At 41.3% G+C, this 20,312-nt stretch overlaps 1 protein-coding gene across 1 annotated transcript in view; it reads left to right on the top strand.

Annotated features, from left to right (window-relative positions):
* The first annotated feature begins 304 nt into the window (after nt 1-304).
* The window catches only part of slc12a2 (solute carrier family 12 member 2), a 75,747-nt gene continuing 55,739 nt past the window's right edge, over nt 305-20,312 (top strand). The window contains exon 1 of the mRNA XM_067575191.1: nt 305-1,312. Within this exon, the coding sequence (XP_067431292.1) occupies nt 749-1,312 (564 nt within the window). The 5' untranslated portion in view covers nt 305-748. The remainder of the gene's footprint in view (nt 1,313-20,312) is intronic.

Genomic DNA, 20,312 nt, shown 5'->3' with positions numbered 1-20,312 from the left:
CACCATGGCGTTAACTGTTAAACCCCACAGAATGGCGGCAGACACCCTACAACTTGTCACAGCCTACCTATACAGGAAGCTTCCACACAGACAAACAGACCGCAGCGTACACAAAGAGCCTGTTGGTGCAGTTTCAACCCCTCCTCGTCCCCACCTCCATAGGAGCCTGATAACGTCACGCCTACTATTTGGGTATTGTGATATATTCTCGCGACATTTCTGTCCCCCTTGGAAAAAGAGACGCGATTGTTATCTTCTCGCGAGGCCCCCTTAACATGAGCCCACCCTTCAGTGATGCCGACTGCAGTGTGTATAATAACAGCGAGGGAAGCTCTGGGAGTCTAGGAGGAGCTGCGGCAAGGTCGATAACAGCATCCTGCTCTGAACTACGGAAAGACCAGAGGCGGACGGGATCTAGTCTAGTGGTTCCGAGAGAACGAAATTGACCGGAGATTTTTGGATTTACTACGACGGACGAAGAAAGCGGAAAGTGGCTGAAAGTTTCCAGCCTGTAGCCTCATGTTTCAAGACAGCTAGCGAGGTATCATCTACTACTACCGCTCTCCACACGGCTGCCTGGCGCCTCTTCTCACCGGGCAGAGCAGCGTGTTCTTCCCTGTAAATAGGACGTCAGCTCAGCGTTTGTCACAGAGAAACTCCCGGGCTCTACACTTCCTCCACTTAGTTTTGCGGGCCCTTAACGTGGCTTTCCCCACTCGGTTTCCACGTTCATTTGTGTTTTTGTGCCATGTCAGCGCCATCCTCCGCGCCTTCCGCCGCGGCGGAAAATGATTTTCTAGCCCCTGATGCTGGGCAGAGGCCGCCGGGTCCGACGCCCAGCCAGAGCCGGTTCCAGGTGGACATTGTGGCTGAAGCAGCGGGCGCCACCGAAGATAAGTCCCCGAGTTCCGACGCCTCCACCACCGTCCCATCCAGCGATAAGGCCACTCCCGGCGCTCCTACAGAGGGTGCTGATCCAGGAGCCGGGGGAGAAGAAGCCAAAGGCCGGTTTCGTGTGGTGAACTTTGCGGATCCATCAGGAGCGGGGAGCGCGGCCTCCCCGGAGGCAGCGCCGGCTGAGGGGCTGCAGAACGGGGACACGGTGATGAGCGAGACCAGCTTACATTCATCCACTGGGGGCCAGCATCACTATCACTATGACACCCACACCAACACCTATTACCTGAGGACTTTTGGCCATAATACCATCGATGCCGTGCCCAACATCGACTTCTACCGGCAGACAGCAGCGCCGCTGGGGGAGAAACTGATCAGACCCACCCTGTCGGAGCTGCACGACGAACTGGACAAGGTAAGCCGACACACATGGCTGTGAGAGCACGGGAGAGACAGACATGATGCTGCGGTGTGTCTCCCGCTCTTAATGTGCTGGTAGGAACCAGCTGATAACGTTTTTAGTAAGTCGTGATAATGACAAGGAACGCACAGCATGAGCCGCGGTCTGTGATGAGCTGACATCCTCAATTCACCCTTACACACAGCAGACCCTATCATTTAATTCCACATCATGTGTTGTGCATACATATTGACAGTCTGTGCACATGTGCAGGCAGAAACATGTGCTTTTCTGCACTGCTGCTGAGACTCTTTTTGAAAGTGTTCAGACAGATGCTATGGCTGACAGAGAGAGGACTGAGGCTCTGCTAGAAGTGTAGCTGATGTTTTTTATGGTGCTGTCAGTTTGGTTTGCATTACATGAGCAGTAAAAGTATTAAAGGAGCATCATTTGCTGTTTGCACTGGTTGTAATTTGTCATGTGATTCTCTTGTGAATGGCACAGTTTGATTGGACGGTCAGTAAGAGGTCTTTTCCCAAGTGAAATGTTCCATGATATCATTCACTCACCATTATTTGGCCTAAAGTATGTGGACGCACAAACAAAGTATATGAACAGTGAGCGGTATTCTGCTGCTACAACAATGTCAACTATTCTGGGAAGCCTTTCCATTTTGGAAGTTGGCTGCAGAAAAACACTGATGCTGGGTGATAAGGTCTGGCTCACAGTGTGTGTTCCGGTTCATCCCAAAGGTGTTGCATGGGGTTGAGGTTAGGATTCTGTGCTGTCCAGTCAAGTTCTCCCACAGCAAACTGGGAAAAGCATTTCTTTACGGAGCAAGCTCAGTGCACAGAAGCATTATCTAAAATATCATTGTGTGCTGTAGCATTAAGAGTTCCCTTCATTGGAACAAAGTTGACCAAACTAAGAAAAACACAAAGGACCTGGGTGTCCACATACTTTTGGCCACACAGTGTAATTAGCTGCTTATGACCTTTCAGCCTCAAAACAAGCATTAAAAAGAAAATGAATCATTTTGAAATTACTTAATGTAGACACTTGTCCATAGACTTTTGGCCACACTGTGTAAGTGACTTAATATGAATCAAAAGCACTGGAACACATGATTTCTATCATTTTATCTTGGTCAGTGACTTGAACTCTCTGTGGCAGCAATAAGCTTCAATCGTGTCCCATCATGCAAGTTCTCTGCCTCCAGGCGAACTCAACAGCAGCCAACTTGACTGATTAGTTGCTCTTTGTGCATGTTGTTTTCAGTGAAATCAGCAGCTGTGTTTGGTTGGAAGGACACTTGGGTCACAGCAGCATCTGACTCTCAGAGATGATTTTGTGGGAGTAACCACAGGTGCCTTGATTTCAGATTTGAAAGAGTCATTTCTGCCAGAGCAGGGTGAGCTGGAGTGTGTTTATCTGACCCTGAGTAGCCTTTAATTGTCAAGGTTACATTTTGATAAACTTCAAAGTCACAGTTGGCAGCAGTTGCCTGGCTAATACATCATAGGAACCTGTTCACACCTGGCATTAAAATACAACTCAGGTGATCTGATCACAAGTGGACAGCCCTGGCATCAGAATGCGACACTTGTGATTGGATATCACTTCCCTGTTCTATATGCAAATACACACGTACGTCATTTCCGTTTGCCAAATGAGTTTTTATTTTTAACTGACCGGAAGCAGCAGTGTACTACTCACGCCTATTCTTCCAGGAATTCAAAGAAAAAGAAGAAGTTTGTAAAGATCTTGGTGTGTGGGCAAAATCAAAACGCTTCAGCCCAAATGGAAATCAGACAGCATTCATGGGAATTCATTTTGCCTGTTGTTGTGGCTTCTACTTGTTGTTTCGCACTTTAATATGAGGACGTCAGTTGAGTAGACGGTCCTTCAGTGTGGCCCAGGACACATTGGCGTGCACACTCCTAAAAGAAATGTGTCCATACGCGACCCAGACCACCTCTGAATGAGCAATCCCATCTCTCAGTGCCTCCTCAATGCATCTTGGGTGCGTTCACACCTGTACTTAAAGCTTTCCACTTGTGATTGAATCACCCGAGACACATTTTAATACCAGGTGTGAACAGGGCCTCTGCACTGGTTTGCTCACTCTGGAATAGCTCTCTGTTCCAAAGCCTGTACTGTAAACATCTTGGCTATGAATAGAAGACATTCATGCAATGCAGTACATCATCGGTGGCAACCACTTTTAACTTTATATCCTCAAGTGCTTTTTTCCAAGTTAGAAAAACAGTTCTTTGATGCAGCTTGAGCAGATGATTATCATTATTGATAACAGATCTGTATGACATGTATAACAGCATGAATCAGTGGGGCATTGTGTGTGTGTGTGTGTGTGTGTGTGTGTGTGTGTAGCTGTTAGTTCTGTTAAGTGTCTATAAATGAAGTCAGTTACCATAAAAGAACACTGTTCTTTGTTTGACAGTAGAAGAATCAAGGTAACAGATCAACTGCTCTCTTGTGGACACACTATGTAACAGAGACACTTTTTCCAAATGACCTCCAACATATCTTTGACTTTTCTTTGCTGACATTTCTTGTTAGGTATCAGTTGACATGCTGTACTGACATGTATGCCAATATATCAGTATTGTCAGATACAGTATATGATGTCTATCAAAAATGAAGTTTTATGGAAGACTCATCAGAAATAACAAATATTCCTGTTTGCTTTCTTGGATAATAGTTATATTTGTGTGTTCACTACAGAGGTTTTGTGTATGTGTGTGTTTTTTTTCTTTTACAGATTGAATTTAACATTTAGAACTTTGGCTCTTTCGTTAAAAGGAAAAATAGGAAAGATAGAGGATGATACATAGTGTCTTGACCTCGATTAGCTTGAAGTTGGTCTCCATTAAAAATGTGTTTTGTTCACATGATGTTTGAGCTTCACTCTGCAGAATGATGCATCTGCAGAGTTTCTCTCCACATTTTTAAATCTTTGTTTAAGAATTTGTGACGTCAAAACTAGTTTGGAGCCAATCATGATCCAGTATGCAACTCACACAAGTGTAATGTGGAAACTTGAAGCTTCCTGTGTACAAACACTGAGAATGGTCTTTACGAAGGAGACATCTTGTGTCTAGCAGTTAAACTTTAAATATTTACATATTCACAAATTCTTTGGATTTTAACAAGATATTTTTTGTGGAAAAAACATATTAGACTCCAACTGTTATTCAAAGTATTTTTTATGTCATAAAACATGTCTGGAGGGGATTTTTTAAGCTTTTGCAGCATTTTTGGGGCGGTCACAGTAAAGTTGCTGCCTGTCGCTGCAGACAACACCACATGTGAAGAAGACAATTCTTCCTGCATTGGAAGATGGATTTGTCTTCATTTTGTGGAGGCTGTTCATAGTCTTTGTGCCAAACATTTGATTGCACTAACTTTCAAATTAATATCAACCCTCCTGTCTTGATTCCAGTAAGACAGCAAGCAAGCATATTTCCTCAAAGCCTTCAAGCATTTCTTTTGGGTTATTCCTGTTTTGTACATTTTCGGTGAATTTGCAGACTGCTATTTGCAACTTCTCAGAATTGTCCATGTCAATGTCTGTTACATTAATCCATCACAGTGATTTTTGGTACAGAACGACTGGGACATTTATTGCACAAGCGCTAGATTAACGTTAAGTAACTTCCTGTAGGTGCAGTCTAGTTAGATGATTGTGACACATTAACACTAGAATTGCTGGTTCACTGCACTATTTACACTTGTTTACCAAGTAAAAGATGAACTAGAATGTGAATGTTGGGAAGTCAGCCATGACAGCGGATAGTATTTATTTTATGAACTTGCACAGACATGAAGTTTGCAGGGGTTAGGTAATCTATCACGGTTAACATCATGTCTTCCTTTATTGGTGGTGTGATGTTATCATTGTGAGTGCACATTGATTTGAACATTGTGCACCGTAGTAGCATGCAACACAACAAACCAGTTTGGCAGATTACAAGTTTCATGTCTCTGCAGGCTGATTTTTCATAGTGAACAGAAACAAATGAGTCTCTGGTAGGTGACAAACACATATTTAAGAAATGAAACACCATGGTACAGTTCTGAAAGTGATTGTCAATAATGTATTTATGAGGGATTTGTAGTAAATATCATAAATCATTAAAAACACTAGTGTAATCCCGCAAATGTGGTAATGATATAATTTGTATGGCTAATTTCCCAGTCTGGTCCAGTCCAGCATCACTGTACTGCTCAAGTGGTCACATGATGGTTGAGTCTACATGGTCATGGTCTGGCTGGTGGCTCCAGTTAAGCTTAATGCTTTGAAGTGGCACAAATACAGCATGTAGACAAAATAATGGAAACAGCATTACAAGAACTGTTTTTTGCTTCTTCTTAAGAATATGAAACTATGTACATGTGGTTTAAAAAAAAAAACAATCACCACAAGGGCAATTTAGCAGATGCTATCAATCATATCACATGATCATCAGCATCTGAATAGCCTACTTTAAGGACTGTTTTTAAGCTTTTGAGCCAACATGGACCAATAAGTAAGAAAAATGGAAATTAAGCTGTTAGTTGTGTCTCAAAATAAAAAAATCAGTTGCTTCTTGTATAGGTGACAAATGCCTCTAACTGCAATTTGACTCTTCTTTGTACTAGATTTTGGACGTGTGATGAAGTAACTTGAGCGTTATCCGTGAGGGTTTTTCACTGTTGAGTCTACCCACTGTGAGTCTGTGTGGGGACAAGCAAAAAAATGGCTTTAAACGAGAAAGGAAGTGATAAAATGTTGATTTTTATCATCACGGCATGAGCACTGTTTTCTAAGCTTTAGCTTGAGGATGTTGAGGTGATTTAGAAAAGTGATGAGTGGCCTACTGTCCAGGGTCCAAGGCTTGTTGAGAACAGACTATTGTTGGTAAACCATAAGCAGTATTCATAGTAGCTAAGCAAGCAGTGATGGTCCCACTGACCTTGTTTTCACTTTATCAAATTTGTGAGCTGAGATATCGGGCTGTTCAAGGGAAGGCCATCATGGCATGCCATGTTAACATTCCAGAGTGAGATATGACTGGGACAAAAAAAATGTTCAGCAACTCATTAGCTGCATCTCTCTGAATATGGCTGCATTTTTGTCTTCTGACACTTTTTAAATCTTTCATACAAGGCCAAGGCCAAGTGTAAGAATAAATTCTAAAATGAATAGTAACTAATTCCTAAGAATAAAATCTGCAGGTTGTATCCATGCACCACCTATTCAATTTAATTTTATACATTTACACATTATTACATTATTTCTCAGTAGATTTTTCAGATCTTTATTGCATCATATTAAAAAAAATGACATTTTATCCACTTTGCATACTCTTATCTATTTGAGAATATAGTTGATTGCTCAGCTGTAAAAAGTCCTGAATAACTAAATTAAGTGGAAGATGGCCAAAAATGTTTGTCATGTGTATGTAAAAAAACAAACAAACAAACAAGTCATCCAACATAATCCTCATTGGACTTTTAAACAAGTATTGTAGGAGTATTGTTGGAACTCTGATTGGTTGAAGTAGTGCTATACATGCTGACCTGCATAGAAATGTAGAAAGACACTTATTGCCCGGAGCCATACTGTTACTATTGGAAATGGTATGACCATTTAGTCTATCAATACACAGGATGTGATGTAACACACAATGGATAATGCACATTGATAAGAGTAGTAAAAAAAGCCAGCGCTAGTGTGCAAATTCTTCTAAGAAGCACGTTTGTACAGTTATCTGGAAATCTTTGATTCGCTGAGTTAAAACCTTCACATCTTTGACTCAGAACAGTCGTTCAGAACTTGGTTATTTGGTTATTAACTAGTGTTTTAGTTGTTGGTATCTTCCCTGCCTGCTGTTCCCGTGGTCCTCCTTGATGCCCCTGCTACTATTATTATTAGTCATATTTCTATTATTACTATTGGTGGTGTAATTTTTATTGTTGTTGCTGTGCTTCGCTGTCTCTCTCTCTCATCTTCCTCCTCTCTCTCTTTCTTTCTCAACCCAACCAGTCAAGGCAGACGGCTGCCCACCTAGAGCCTGCTTCTACTCAAGCTTTCTTCCTGTTAAAGGGGAGTTTTTCCTTGCTGCTGTTGCCAAGTGCTGCTCATGGGGGAATGTTGGGTCTCTGTAAATTAAAGAGTACGGTCTAGACCTGCTCCCAGTGAAAAGATCCCCGAGATAACTTCTGTTATTTGGTGTTATATAAATAAAATGGACTTGACGTGACTTGTGTCTCGGGGCATGCTCTAAGAAGCAGGTTTATTGAGTTATCAGGATAACGTTGCCAAGTTAAAACTCTTGAATCTGGACTGAAAATGTTTTCTGAGTTATCTAGACAACTCTGTAATCCTGCTTCCTGGAACAGTCTGGATCTTACATTGCCAAGGACAACGTCACTCTTATAGCTTAGACTGGTTTAGAGTTCTGAGAACTGAAGCCTTGTGAACGCAGCCAGTAAATGTGGTTTTAATACCAGAGCTGACTGAGCCTTACTAAACGCAACCTTACTAGTACGACCAATTCTGAGACCAGAACCTGACCCCAGACCCCAGGCTAGGCTAATGCAACACTAACACGAGCGTTGCGTTAGTAGCCTGGTGAGATTTTTGTGCTTCTCATCTCATCGGGCGTTGCTTCTCTACCTGCAACACATGATACATGCGGACACTTTGAAATCACCAAACCCGACCAGAGCCTGAAGCTTTATGCAACAAAATGCCAAGCCGAACGGGTTCTGGGCCCCATGTCAGGTTGCATTGGTTTGTATAGCAGAGGGTTGTTGGTTGAGTAAGGGTTTGGCAGTATGAGTAAGGTTCAGTCTGGGTTAAATATTCTGGATTGACTCTGGGTTGTCCAATATGTTCCCCCACATGAGCAGGATGTCTTTGTCCAAGATCACTGCCTCCTGTCAGTTGTAAAGTAAATGAAAAATGGTGAAAGCAATCTTCCCTCTTCCTTAATCTTCGAAGCAGGTGATGAGCTGTTCCCAAGTAGTTTGTGATGAAAAGCTGCTTTCATATTTTCTCAAGGTTGTGCGGCTGACAGAGGGCTCCTATTGTAGTCAGAACATATTGAGTCTTAATGGCAGGTATCTAGTACAGCATCAGGAGTTGAGCCGGTTTCATCACCACAAAATTACTGCTGCTAGCAGATATGCACGATCAACTGATAGACAACAGGATTTAATTAGCTGCTGTGGCTGGCTGTCATCCACAGAGGCAGCACTGTTTGGTTCAATATCTGGGACTGGGACTTTGAAATTCAGGGGGTTTGTGGTGCTTTGAAGGTCATTGTGACCTGGGTGTTTCCACTGTGTTACGTCTAACGCTGCAGAGTTTTCCCCTCTCTATACGGCACGCCCAGATCGAAATGTGGAATGGAAATTCCACTGTACCAATTGATGATGGTTGCCCATGGACTTTTCACAACAATCAATGAGGCATTCAGTGTACTGTTAGGGCAGTTAAAGACTGCATTTCCCTGATAATAGCTGAACACTTCAGGAGCTTCAGGAGTAACCTGAGAGGGGACTCCCCCCGGTAGAAAACAGTGTGTTTTTGTGAGGATGTTACCAGCAGGGACATGCAGGAATGTCTTGCTAGATCGGGCCCTTGATCAGGCAGCAGCAGCCACAACGGCAGCGTGCTGTAGGTCCATATTGACGAGCCAGAAGGGAAACTGTGACAGGGCAGATTTATTCAGTCTGGAGCGGCCAAGCATAAACACGCGTTGCGCTCAAATATTGATGCCCCCCTCAGTGTTGCTCCAGTGTAGCAGCTCCACTCTGTCTGAAAAGGCTGGGTCATAATGTGTAGTTGTAGCATGCCCTCTCCTCTTTCACTTATTAAAATGATGTTCACCATGAGCTCAGTGTAAACTTTGACCTGTGCACTGTTGTTGTGCCAGTTGTTGCAATTGTACCATTTTGCTGAACAGTGGCCACTAGTTACAATTATGGGATGTAGTGTAATCCTTTCAGCTCTATGCTCAGTATTGAGAGAACAGTAGCAGCTGGTTGAACCCATGTGCTTTTGTACTTGGAGCATTGTTTGCATTGAAGGCAGTATTGTCCTGACCTTCTTGAGCTTGAGCCTCTCACACATGCACTCTCTCTTCAATGGTTGTTGTAGATTTGTGAACTGAGGAGCCAGCTGGCATTCTATCCACCACTTCTTAAGTATTTAGGTAACACCTATTTAATATGGTTTGATTATTGCATGTCTTTGTCTCCTCAACTCTGTTTATTTCCTATTAGGGCAACAATTACATTTACTTCCAGTTCCAAATATTCACACAACCACTTTTTTCCATAGTGTTTGAAACACCTTAACACAACACAAAAACAACAGGAGTCATGACTTTCAAATAATGATACAAAACAAGATGGAAAACACACACACACACACACAGCAGCAGGCAGACAGTGTCAGAAATTTATAACCAGATTCTCACAATATGACTGCCCCGCCTCCCACAACCCACATATGAACCGCTGATTAATTGCAAAATTTAATTCTCATTGGAGACAAAGTAAACTGCTGTAGTTACAAGTCATGGACAGACAGTGTGTCTCTAACTGGGATTATGAAGAGCAACCATCAAAGCAGCATCTAACAGGTCTGAAGTGACATCTGCAGGTATGTTGACAGGTATGTGGATGTTTGTTTGGTGGCTCGTTCAACAAGCTGCAGGACAAGACGTGCGTTCATGTTTATTATCATCCAGTTATGATGATGATGTGGACACAGGCTGTCATTTCCTTCACTAGCATGTTTAAAGGAAGAAGGTATCAGGCCTCATACTGCATTTTAATTTAACAACTGAGTATTGAATATTTTATTTATTTTCAACTTTTATTTAAACATTGAATGTTGTTTTCATTTAAGACCAGTAGTTCCCTGCTTTAAGTGTTTTAAAGAATAAATGGAAAGCAAAGTTATATTTGTCTCTCCCTTTTTTCTTTTGCTGATCTGAAAAATGATCCGATCATTGATTCAAAACCACGATACGATCCAATCCATGAGTTCTGTGATCCGCTGCACCGCTACTATACAATATTAGGCAGGTGGTTTTAATGTTAGAACAATAAGAAAATGTAGTTTTTCTTCCTGCTATCACTCTGTAGAAATGATTAAGTAATAGTTTAAAGTTGTGTTCATTAATTGTACATGAATTTTAAGGTCAAACTTTTGAGTTTAAACTGTTACTTCATAATTTCTACACATTAACAGCTACTTCTTCATATTTGACAGTTGAGGTGATGTGTGTCATGAGTAGTTGTTTCCTCAAAATGATGCTGGAGTGAGTGAGGATGTCATGTTTGATGAATTCTGTTCCTCCTTCCTCACATTGCTCTCTCACATCCTTGTTGGGAGCAGCTAAGATGTGAGGAAGATGTATGAGTGAGGGAAGCCAGGAGACCATGGATATAGAAATAAAACTGGATACAGCGTCGGAGGTTGTGCCCCGTTCATTCCTATGAAAGTTGTTCAGTGGCGCATGAAGCCAAACAAGCCGCTTCCTGATGTAAAGACATTGCCCGGATGAAAACATACTGCACATGTTCTATGGGCCCCATGCACCCATGGAGCCTGCTCATCACAGACTGTATAAGAATATGGACGTTGTTACCGTGACGTCACCCGTTAGTTTCTGCAGAGCGGTTTGGAAGCTCAAAGTGAGCCGCTCCGGCCGTCGCCATCTTGGCAGTGCGTGACTCTGCCTCACTCCCAGCCAATCAAAACGGGGCAAAGAGGCGGGCCGAATGGCTGAAACAAGCCACCTAGCAGCTGGTGGACCTGTCACTCAAAGCAGCCATGTCCTTCATTATGCATTATGCACACCCCCCCGTACAGTTGTCATGAAAGGGGAAATTAGCTATAGAGACTTAAACCGTTGTTTGTACCAGGCTGTAAACATGTTTATTTCTACGGTTAAGTTGGGCATTTTAACATGGGGGTCTATGGGGATCGACTCACTTTTGGAGCCTCAAGTGGCCATTCAAGGAACTGCAGTTTTTAGCACTTCTGCATTGGCTTCATTTTACAGCCACGGAGGTTGCTGCTTGATTTTATATATATATATATATATATATATATATATATATATATATATATATATATATATATATATATATATATATATATATATATATATATATATATATATATATATATATATATATATATATATATATATATATATATATATATATGTATATATATATATGTATATATATATATATATATATATATATATATGTATATGTATATATATATATATATATATATATATATATATATATATATATATGTATGTATATATATATATATATATATATATATATATATATATATATATATATATATATATGTGTGTGTGTGTAAAATCTCCCTCCTCTTTTTCTTCTTTGGTTTTACTGGTGGACTACAAACCAACGTGAAAGGTGCGTACTACCACCTACTGTACTGGAGTTTGTAACATCATGCTGTTCAAAGAATGGTCTGTTGTCATTTGTTTGTGAGAGAGAGAGAGAGAGAGTGAGATCAGGGCGCACAGCTCCAAAAAAATAGAAAATCAATATGTGGCAGGCAGTGTTGATATAGTGGCAAGCTGCCATGAATGAATGAATGAATGAATGTATGGGAAACCCTGCCATCTAAACGAACCATTTGGTTGAATACAGCTTTGTTTTGATTTTAGATGAAGATATGTAGATATATTTGGATTTAGGCTGTTGGCTTAAACACTGTTTGTGTTATTAAAGATGTTGCCTCTCAGACCTGTAGCTGTATGCTAAGTTCACACATCTGCGTAACTGACCAGCAATGTTTGCGTTTCCTTTGTTTTACGGTTACTATAGTGTGTGTCTGTGTGTGTGTGTGTGTGTGAGTGTCTCAGGCGGTTAGTTAATGAGAGCTGCTGTTAACAGCATCTCTAAAGCTCTGTTGTTGTCATCTCTGGTGCCATTTGTTGAGTAATGTAAAACCCCTCCCAGCCACTGGTATCCATGGGCACGGACAGGAAGCTACCAAGTGTGTTTAAAGGGTGTGTGAGGGGAGGGGGGTTTATGTGACGTTTGTTTTTAAAGCAGACCTGTGATACTCAGTCTTAGACTTTTAGATATTTGTGTTTCAGCATTTTCTCTTCTTGATTTGTAACCCTGAAACCCCTCGACTTCACATCTGAGAGACGGACACGTCCTGGCTGCATACTGTACAGCAGCTGATGGAATCATTTCAGGACGCTCCTCATGGTGTCTACTTTTTAAGGAGAAACTGAATAGACTCACATAGAAACTAGATGTACATTCAGATATCTCCCATTCCCTCCATTCCTCAACATGCTATCACACATTCTGCATGAATTCTAATCATGTCTGACACCTTTTCTCTAACTAAACCAAACCTCAGATTATGCTCAGACTCCACCACTGGACTTGAACTTAATTAACATTTTCCTCACTGACCCACATTATTGTTACACACACACACACACAGCATCAGATATTCAGATACAGATTGAACAGACATGATGAAAACTGTCAGCTGCTCTGCTCTGACACACTCAGTGAGGTACAGCTGCTGCAGCGTTCACAGCTCCTTACAGGAGATGTGAGGTTAGCTCGCACAATGGAACCTCTGTTTGAGTGTTACGAGTTTTGAGTAAATCTCTCCCTCCCCCCCTTTTTTTTTCTCCTCTGCTCCCCCCCCCCCTTTCTCTTTGTGTGCTCCACCAAAGGTTGTACACAGAAACAGGAAGCGAGGACACCCTGGGCTTCTGGTGTAAACTGGAGAGGGTGTCCTTTTGTCTCAGCATCAGCCATGGCTGATGGCCTTACAGCTGTTGTAACGCACACACACACACGCACAAGATGTTCAGCAAAGATCTTAAGAGAGAGAGTGTGTGTGTGAGAGAGTGTGTGTGTGTGTGCTTTTTGTCTGCCGAGGACCTGGCTTCCTTCTTATCCCCACATCTGAATGCGTCACATGGAGTCTGATGTCAGGAATAGCGCAACAACCCCGCCCCCCTCTCCTGAGACCATTTGTACCAGCTACATGTAGAGTGATCCAACTGGGAGTACATGACAGATTGTTTTTTTTCCCCTCTTACCTCCCAATAAGGTGAGGTATCAGCAGCAGTCACAGAGAGTCGATGTAAAGCAAAACTATGTACAAGCAGAATCACCCGGGACTGAGTGTTGGATCCATAAGAATGTGTAACTGGTGACTCAAATCCTTCTTCAAAAACACAATCCATCATTTCTATCAGTTAGGATAACATTACACTCAGCATAATAATTCCTGAATATAAAGACAAACTCTGACAGGAAACATTACATTATGTAAACCACTGACAGAAAGTGTCTGTAATAATCTCTTATTGCACAAGAAAGGTTTCATGTTTATCACAGACATTTACTTTTCTGCTCCAGATAAGTTTAACTAACCTGCTGTTTTGTTTCCAACCTGACTGCTGGTCTGTTTGTGCTTCCTGTTCCCACATCTCAGCTTCTACTTACTGAACAGAGTTAATGTTACTGATAGGAAGGGATATGAATGATTTGACTTCAGTTTACTTGTAGTTTTCTGTGTGTTCATCTATAACACAAGCTGAATTTTAATCATCAGGAAAGTTTGGTTGCGTTAAATCAACTTCAAGTGTACTTTTTATATTTGTCACAGTCTAGCTGTGGCTCAACAGCCTTGCTCAAGGGTGCAAGCACTGTTCTTTCACTCCCACCCCCAGTCTGCTTCTAACCTTCCAACTAGTGATGAGTGATCATTATTTTTACATTTTATGCATCAATCAAGAGTTCTATTCTCAATTCTCTGATTGCAGCATCATGAATGTGAACATTTCCTGCTTTCTTGAGTCCTCTATGACAGTAAATGTCATGTCTTTGGGTTGTGGACTGTTGGTCGGGACTAAACAAGACATTTTCAGTTCCATCCTGGGCTTTGGGAAACACTGATTTACATTTTATAGACCAAACAACTAATTGATTAATTGATGATGAAAATAATTATTAGTTGCAGTCCTGACCAAGTTTTTATTATTATAGTGTGTAATTGTTAGTTCTAGCTCTAAAATGCTGTGAGTAATGCTGTGTGAGCCCTCCATGGTTCATTCTTGCTCTTCAACAGAAGAAATCAGTCCATCTCATATCCTGTTGACTAAACTAGAGGAGATTAGTTTGATTCCATGTAGAGATGAGATGATTAGATAAACAATGTAACTCCAGACTGGAACAAATGTTCCTGAAAATCATCTACTGTTTGGTCTGCAGGCACATGGTGATTTAAATAAGAGCCCAGAGTGTCCAGATAGTTTTGGAACCTGTAACACGTTCTGATGAAAGCAGCTTAGTAATACTTTGACTTGTGGAATGCAGCTTTATTGTGTCCTGCTGCTAAGAACATGAGAATTTGAGAAATTCTGGACACAGTTTGGGCTGAATGTGAACATGTGATCATTGCCACTGCAAGTGACTGGTGTCCTGCTCAGCCCAGTGGCAGTGAGTACAGAGATCACTGACGGCCTGATAGGCACTTCATACTATTCACATGTGTAAATGCATTGTGAATGGCAGCAATGCTTCCACTGAACCAGATGGCAGCAGCTGCAGCGGTGAGAGCAGATCAGCTCCTGTCAGATGTACTCCACTTTGCAAACACTGTGGATGTATTGACTAAACCAGACATGACAGGGTTTAACAATAATGGTTGCCCGCTGGCCTGAGGCCAGTAGAAAGGCATGCTGGGACAGAACACTCAAGAGCTTACTGTCTATAATTCAATATAATTTAATAATTGGACCAGTGCTGAAAAAACAAATAAAAACTATAAAAGTAAAGAACATGTTCAGTCTACATGTCACTTCCAGCCTGACCCTGTCACTTGACACCCTGCTCCACATGTCAGAGACATGCATACATGCCAACCAATCATTTTTACAGCCCTGTCACTGAAACTGTAGCATTGCAGTCATGACAGTGACAGGCATGAATCTGGATTTAAAAAGAGGGAAGTAGTATTGATGAATGATTGGGATATTAACAGTCCTGACTATCATTCCTATGGGTTAACCCCCCTAACCCTACCCCCAAGGCTTGGGTGGTATCTTTTTTTTTTTTTATACCATCATACATTCCTGACATTTCACCGGGGTATACGGTATATGACCATATTTATATTAAAAACGGCATATGCCGGTATTTCTATTAAAAAAACAAAACGTAAAAGCTGAGCTGCTGGTGATAGAAATCATTGTAGCATGTATGGCATTGTCTAGTGGTAATGCGTAGATCAGGGTTTTTTAATACCTGCACCCACCCGATCGGTTATGAAAGCAAATCTGCACAGTGTGACCTACAAAAATACGCATCAATCAACCACCCAAACCCGACCCGGCCCGCAAACTGCCAACTGCACAGGAAATATGTTATTAATACGAGCACTTTAGTGGAAGTACAAGGCAAAAATTCAGAGATAAAACAATTAACACTATTTCTTACTGTTCATCCAGTACCACAGCAGAGAAACCACTGAAGAAATGTGAGGAACAAACTTACTGACGGCCAGCAGCTGAATATCATTCACCACAAAGATAACAAGACACCAATATGTCATATTTTGGCTAAGGTTTTCAGCAAAGTTATAACTTTGAATCACTGCTTCTGCAGTCTTCACAAGCAGGAATACAGACAGCACCACTCTGCCATTACTACCCACATTGTGGTCCGAGGGGGGATTATATGCTGCCTTCAAGTGCTCCTCGTAAACTCCAGGTTTACTCCAAGTTTACTTGGAGTCTGTATTTTTGACGGTATTGAAAATCATACTGTTGGGATTTTTAAATACCCTGGTATACCGTAATACCACCCAAGCCTACTCCCCCCTTACCCTTACCCTTACCCTAACCCTATTCCTAACCCTAACCCTAACCCTAACCCTAACCCTAACCCCCTAACCCTATTCCTAACCCTATTCCTAACCCTAACCAGAGAGTGAGTGAAATGTAAGTGAAAAACATCTGGGGAACCTGCAAGAGAGGCTTATGAAAACACTAACATGCAGAAAGTATATTACCCGTTTCATGTTTCAAAAATCTCTACAAGGTGCAGAGGCACAAAAAATGTGGGTTACAATAACATTTTCTAAGACCCCCCCCCCCCCCATCACACACACACACACACACAATATCTCCTCTGCTTTCTCAGAGGAGTGGAATTTTGTCCCCTTTAAGGAATACAACAGCGATGACCTTCATAATCACATTTCCTGTGGCCTGCGGTCCTCGCTCTTCCAGCTCTGCACGACAGATCGACTGTCCGCTCCCAGCACTGCTAAGCTCAGCACTTCACATGCACTATTTACACTTATGGGCTCAGTCACGGTATGAGAGATGAATGTTGACATCACTTTATCACATGATCCCCTCAACCCCTCACCCCCACAGAGTGGCACAACACAACCTGCTATGGCTACTATAATTGACTAGAATAAACAAACAAATATCATTTCTAAAAAGGCAAAGCCAACAAAATCAACTGTGATCTAAGGCTGCAACTAACTATTATTTTCTTTATCTATTAATCTGTCAGTTATTTTCTCAATGAATGGATTAGTTGTTTGGTCTATAAAATGTCACATAAATGTCGATCATGGTGTCCCAAAGCCTAAGATGCAAACTTAAGTGTCTTGTTTTGTCCCGACTAACAGTCCGCTACCCAAACATATTCTTTTTAGTATTCTTAGAAGACTAAACCAGAAAATATTCACATCTAAGAAGCTAGAATCAGAGAATTTTAGCATTTCTTCTTTTAAAAAATGACTCAAAACGATTAATTGATTATCAAAACAGTTGCAGATTAATTTTCTGTCAATCGACTCATCAATTAATCGACTAATTGTTGCAGCTCTGCTGTGATCTGCACAATGTACCCGACTGTCGGTGACCTCTGCACATTGAAATATGTCCAGAGAAACCCTGCTGGGATTCATGCTGAATGTTCAACATGAGCCATTAGAGCAAATATCAGATTCTTGCTCAAATTTCTTAAATTTGTACTCTTTATTCTTTGATCAGATACTTCCTGATTCAAATCAAGATTTAGCCAATTGCAGACTGTATTTTATTCATGAGTTCTTTTACAGATGCTTGTGTTCAGACATCATGTAACATTTGGCTTCTTTTGTTCAATGAAAAAAGCTTTTGTAGATAATTACATATATGTTTGTGCTCCGACACTCAAATATTATTCTTCATATGTTTTAAATGATACAGTACCTGAATTATATCCAACACCAAGCAATCAAAACAAAGAGTAAAAGAAATGAGGTTCATTATCAATTTCTCTGCCAATTATTTTCTTCAATGGTTTTAACTCTAAGATGTCACACGTTAGTGAAAAATGCTTGTTGTAATTCCCTCCAGCTCAAAGTCACGTATTCAAATGTGTTGTTTTGTCTGCCGAAAGCCCAAATCTATTCAGTTTACTGTCATGTATGACACACTCATCACTATGGAGAAAAAGGAAGTAGCAGATTTTGAGGGTTTCTGCTTAAAAATGACTAAAATATTATTTAATCATCAAAATAGTTGCTGATTAATCTTCTGTCTATTGACGTATCGATGAATCATTGCAACTCTAAAACAAAGTATTCCTCTTTGTATGAGTGTCCTTTGTTCTTGTTCAAGTAAGCTTTGTTTCAAAGCAGGGAGTGAGTTCTCTTCTTCATTTCAATCACCTGCAAAGAAGAAAGTCAAGATTCCCAACTCTTAATGCTTCAACTTGAACTGAGGACACTCTGACAATGAAAGCTCTTGTCTTTGTAAATCAGTTAACATACCACATGTCTACAGAGCTGCCATGTGCATGTTGTTCAGACATGTGGCTTCAGAGATGACAGCAGTAGCCTCAGCCTGCTTATTGAAGCTGGCTGTTTCATGAGGGAGCTGAAATCAACTTCCTGTAAGCTCTCCGTTAGCATCATGGAAAATTGGCAGACGTCCTTTATATACATGTTTACAAGCCGCCACATGTGTGCACACATGCAAGCCTTACGACAGGATGTGCCCACATTCTGCTCAATTTGCATTCAATTGCAAAATTAAGTTGTTCTGTGACCCGCTTCTGTAAACACATGTATACAAAGCACATGTGATGGAAAATTACAAGTAATAAGGCATAATAGCAAAAAAAAAATACCACTGGAATGTTACAGAGAGCCTGATTCAGATATAACTGAGAGATGTGATTGTGCTTCTTATTTTCTGATATTTCTGTCTGTTTGGGACACAATATTGTGCTCATAGTCTTGAATGTAGCAGCACAGGAAATCAAAAGCATTATCGCACCAATCACAGCCTATACAAGGTTCAGACTTAGTCATGAAAAGTGTGGAAAAAATTCACCTGGCTAAAAAGAAGTGATAAGCTGATAAGTTGTGTTTTTAGCCTGTATTTGTTCAAGAAAGCAGGAACATTTAAAGCCACTATGTATATGATTTGATTTCTGACTTTGGAGCCCCCTGGTGGTAGTTTCATAAAAGATGTGGTGGCAAGTAGCTTTAAATAAATAAAACAATTTAGAGGGAAATTTCAGGTACTTGTTTTCATACTTTAGTCCATTATGACTGATGGATCATGATGATATTTCACTCACCGTTGCTGAGATTTGATTTGGGAATCAAATCATTCCAAACACATCATTGAGTCTGACCACAAGTAGACATATAAAATAGTCCCCTGAAAATCTTTGTGGCTGTGGTAGTGAAGAGTACAGCAGCAGATGTGCTTCCTGCTTAACTTCCAGCTGACTACCTGCCTTAGTGGATCAGCTGTGTGTACACTTCACTGCAGCAGCTACAGGAGTCTCTGGGGACTATTCGATGTGTCTATTTAGGTTGGACACAAATGCAGCTGTAATCTTCCACCTTTTGCCCAGATTGTTGAGGTTCTTGCCAGAATCTTTGTTTTACACATCTCTGGATCCACCACATCAACTCATAGTGGGAGCCTTTACAGGGAAAAACTACAACTGATCAGTGTTCCCAACACTGCCTCTCCATCTCAGTCACTTCACTGATGCTGTTACCTTGCTGAGCAACAAAGCTCCTCACTGTTAGCAGGTGCCTCACTCGTCACCTCTTTCACGCTCACGCCAGAGTCGAATAGTAATTCGACACAATTCCATAACAGTGTGAGGCCGGTCCATTTTGGTTCCATCAACAGGCCTCAGTGGGCAGCAGAGAATCCAACTCTGGGAGAGTTTGAGTGCAGTAAAAGAATAATGAAGTGAGTGGTGGGAGGTTTTTCCAAACAATGGAGAGATGTCTGAGCCAGTGGACACCTGATCGTTCCTCTCTGTCACTGATAGAGACATGCAGGGAGGGCGGGGGGCCTGTCAGCCCTGAAACGGGTATCTGAGAATCCATCAGCATCAGCCAGGCTCAAAAGATGCTTACCTCTGCAATGTAAACTAATCTGTATATGGGACACAGTGTACCAACGGACGGTGCTATTGAGATATTATTAACAAATGCTAAGAGGCTAGCAAGCCATGCTAATGGCCCATAGAGACCGCAAATGTCATTACACTCCACGTCTGACCGACCATCCAAACCTCCAAAATGTTCAATGTACAAAGAGAATAGCAGCAAATCCTGAAACACTGGATAACATGTTTTGAATATTGAGATGACAATCATCATCATCTATTATCAAAAAATAATAATCTGACCTTTTGCCAGGAGCAAAATAAGGGAGTCTCCCAGCTCCTTGAGTTACTGTTTTTCAGCGTGTGGCTTTCACCTCTGAGCTGCTGTTACACAACCAACACAGTCCTCTCCTCAGTAAAGCTCAATGGCTGTAGTGATGTCTGTTTTTCCATGATGTGGTCTGGAATTCAGAGGGAAGCCTCACTGACACACACGGGAGCTTTATTTGTTTTTTTGATTAGTTGTGTTGCG

Source organism: Thunnus thynnus, chromosome 19, assembly GCF_963924715.1.
Source record: "Thunnus thynnus chromosome 19, fThuThy2.1, whole genome shotgun sequence".
In the NCBI taxonomy this organism is placed as follows: domain Eukaryota; kingdom Metazoa; phylum Chordata; class Actinopteri; order Scombriformes; family Scombridae; genus Thunnus; species Thunnus thynnus.
The sequence above is the reverse complement of the archived record's forward strand: the minus strand, read 5'-3'. Positions and strand labels throughout refer to the sequence as shown.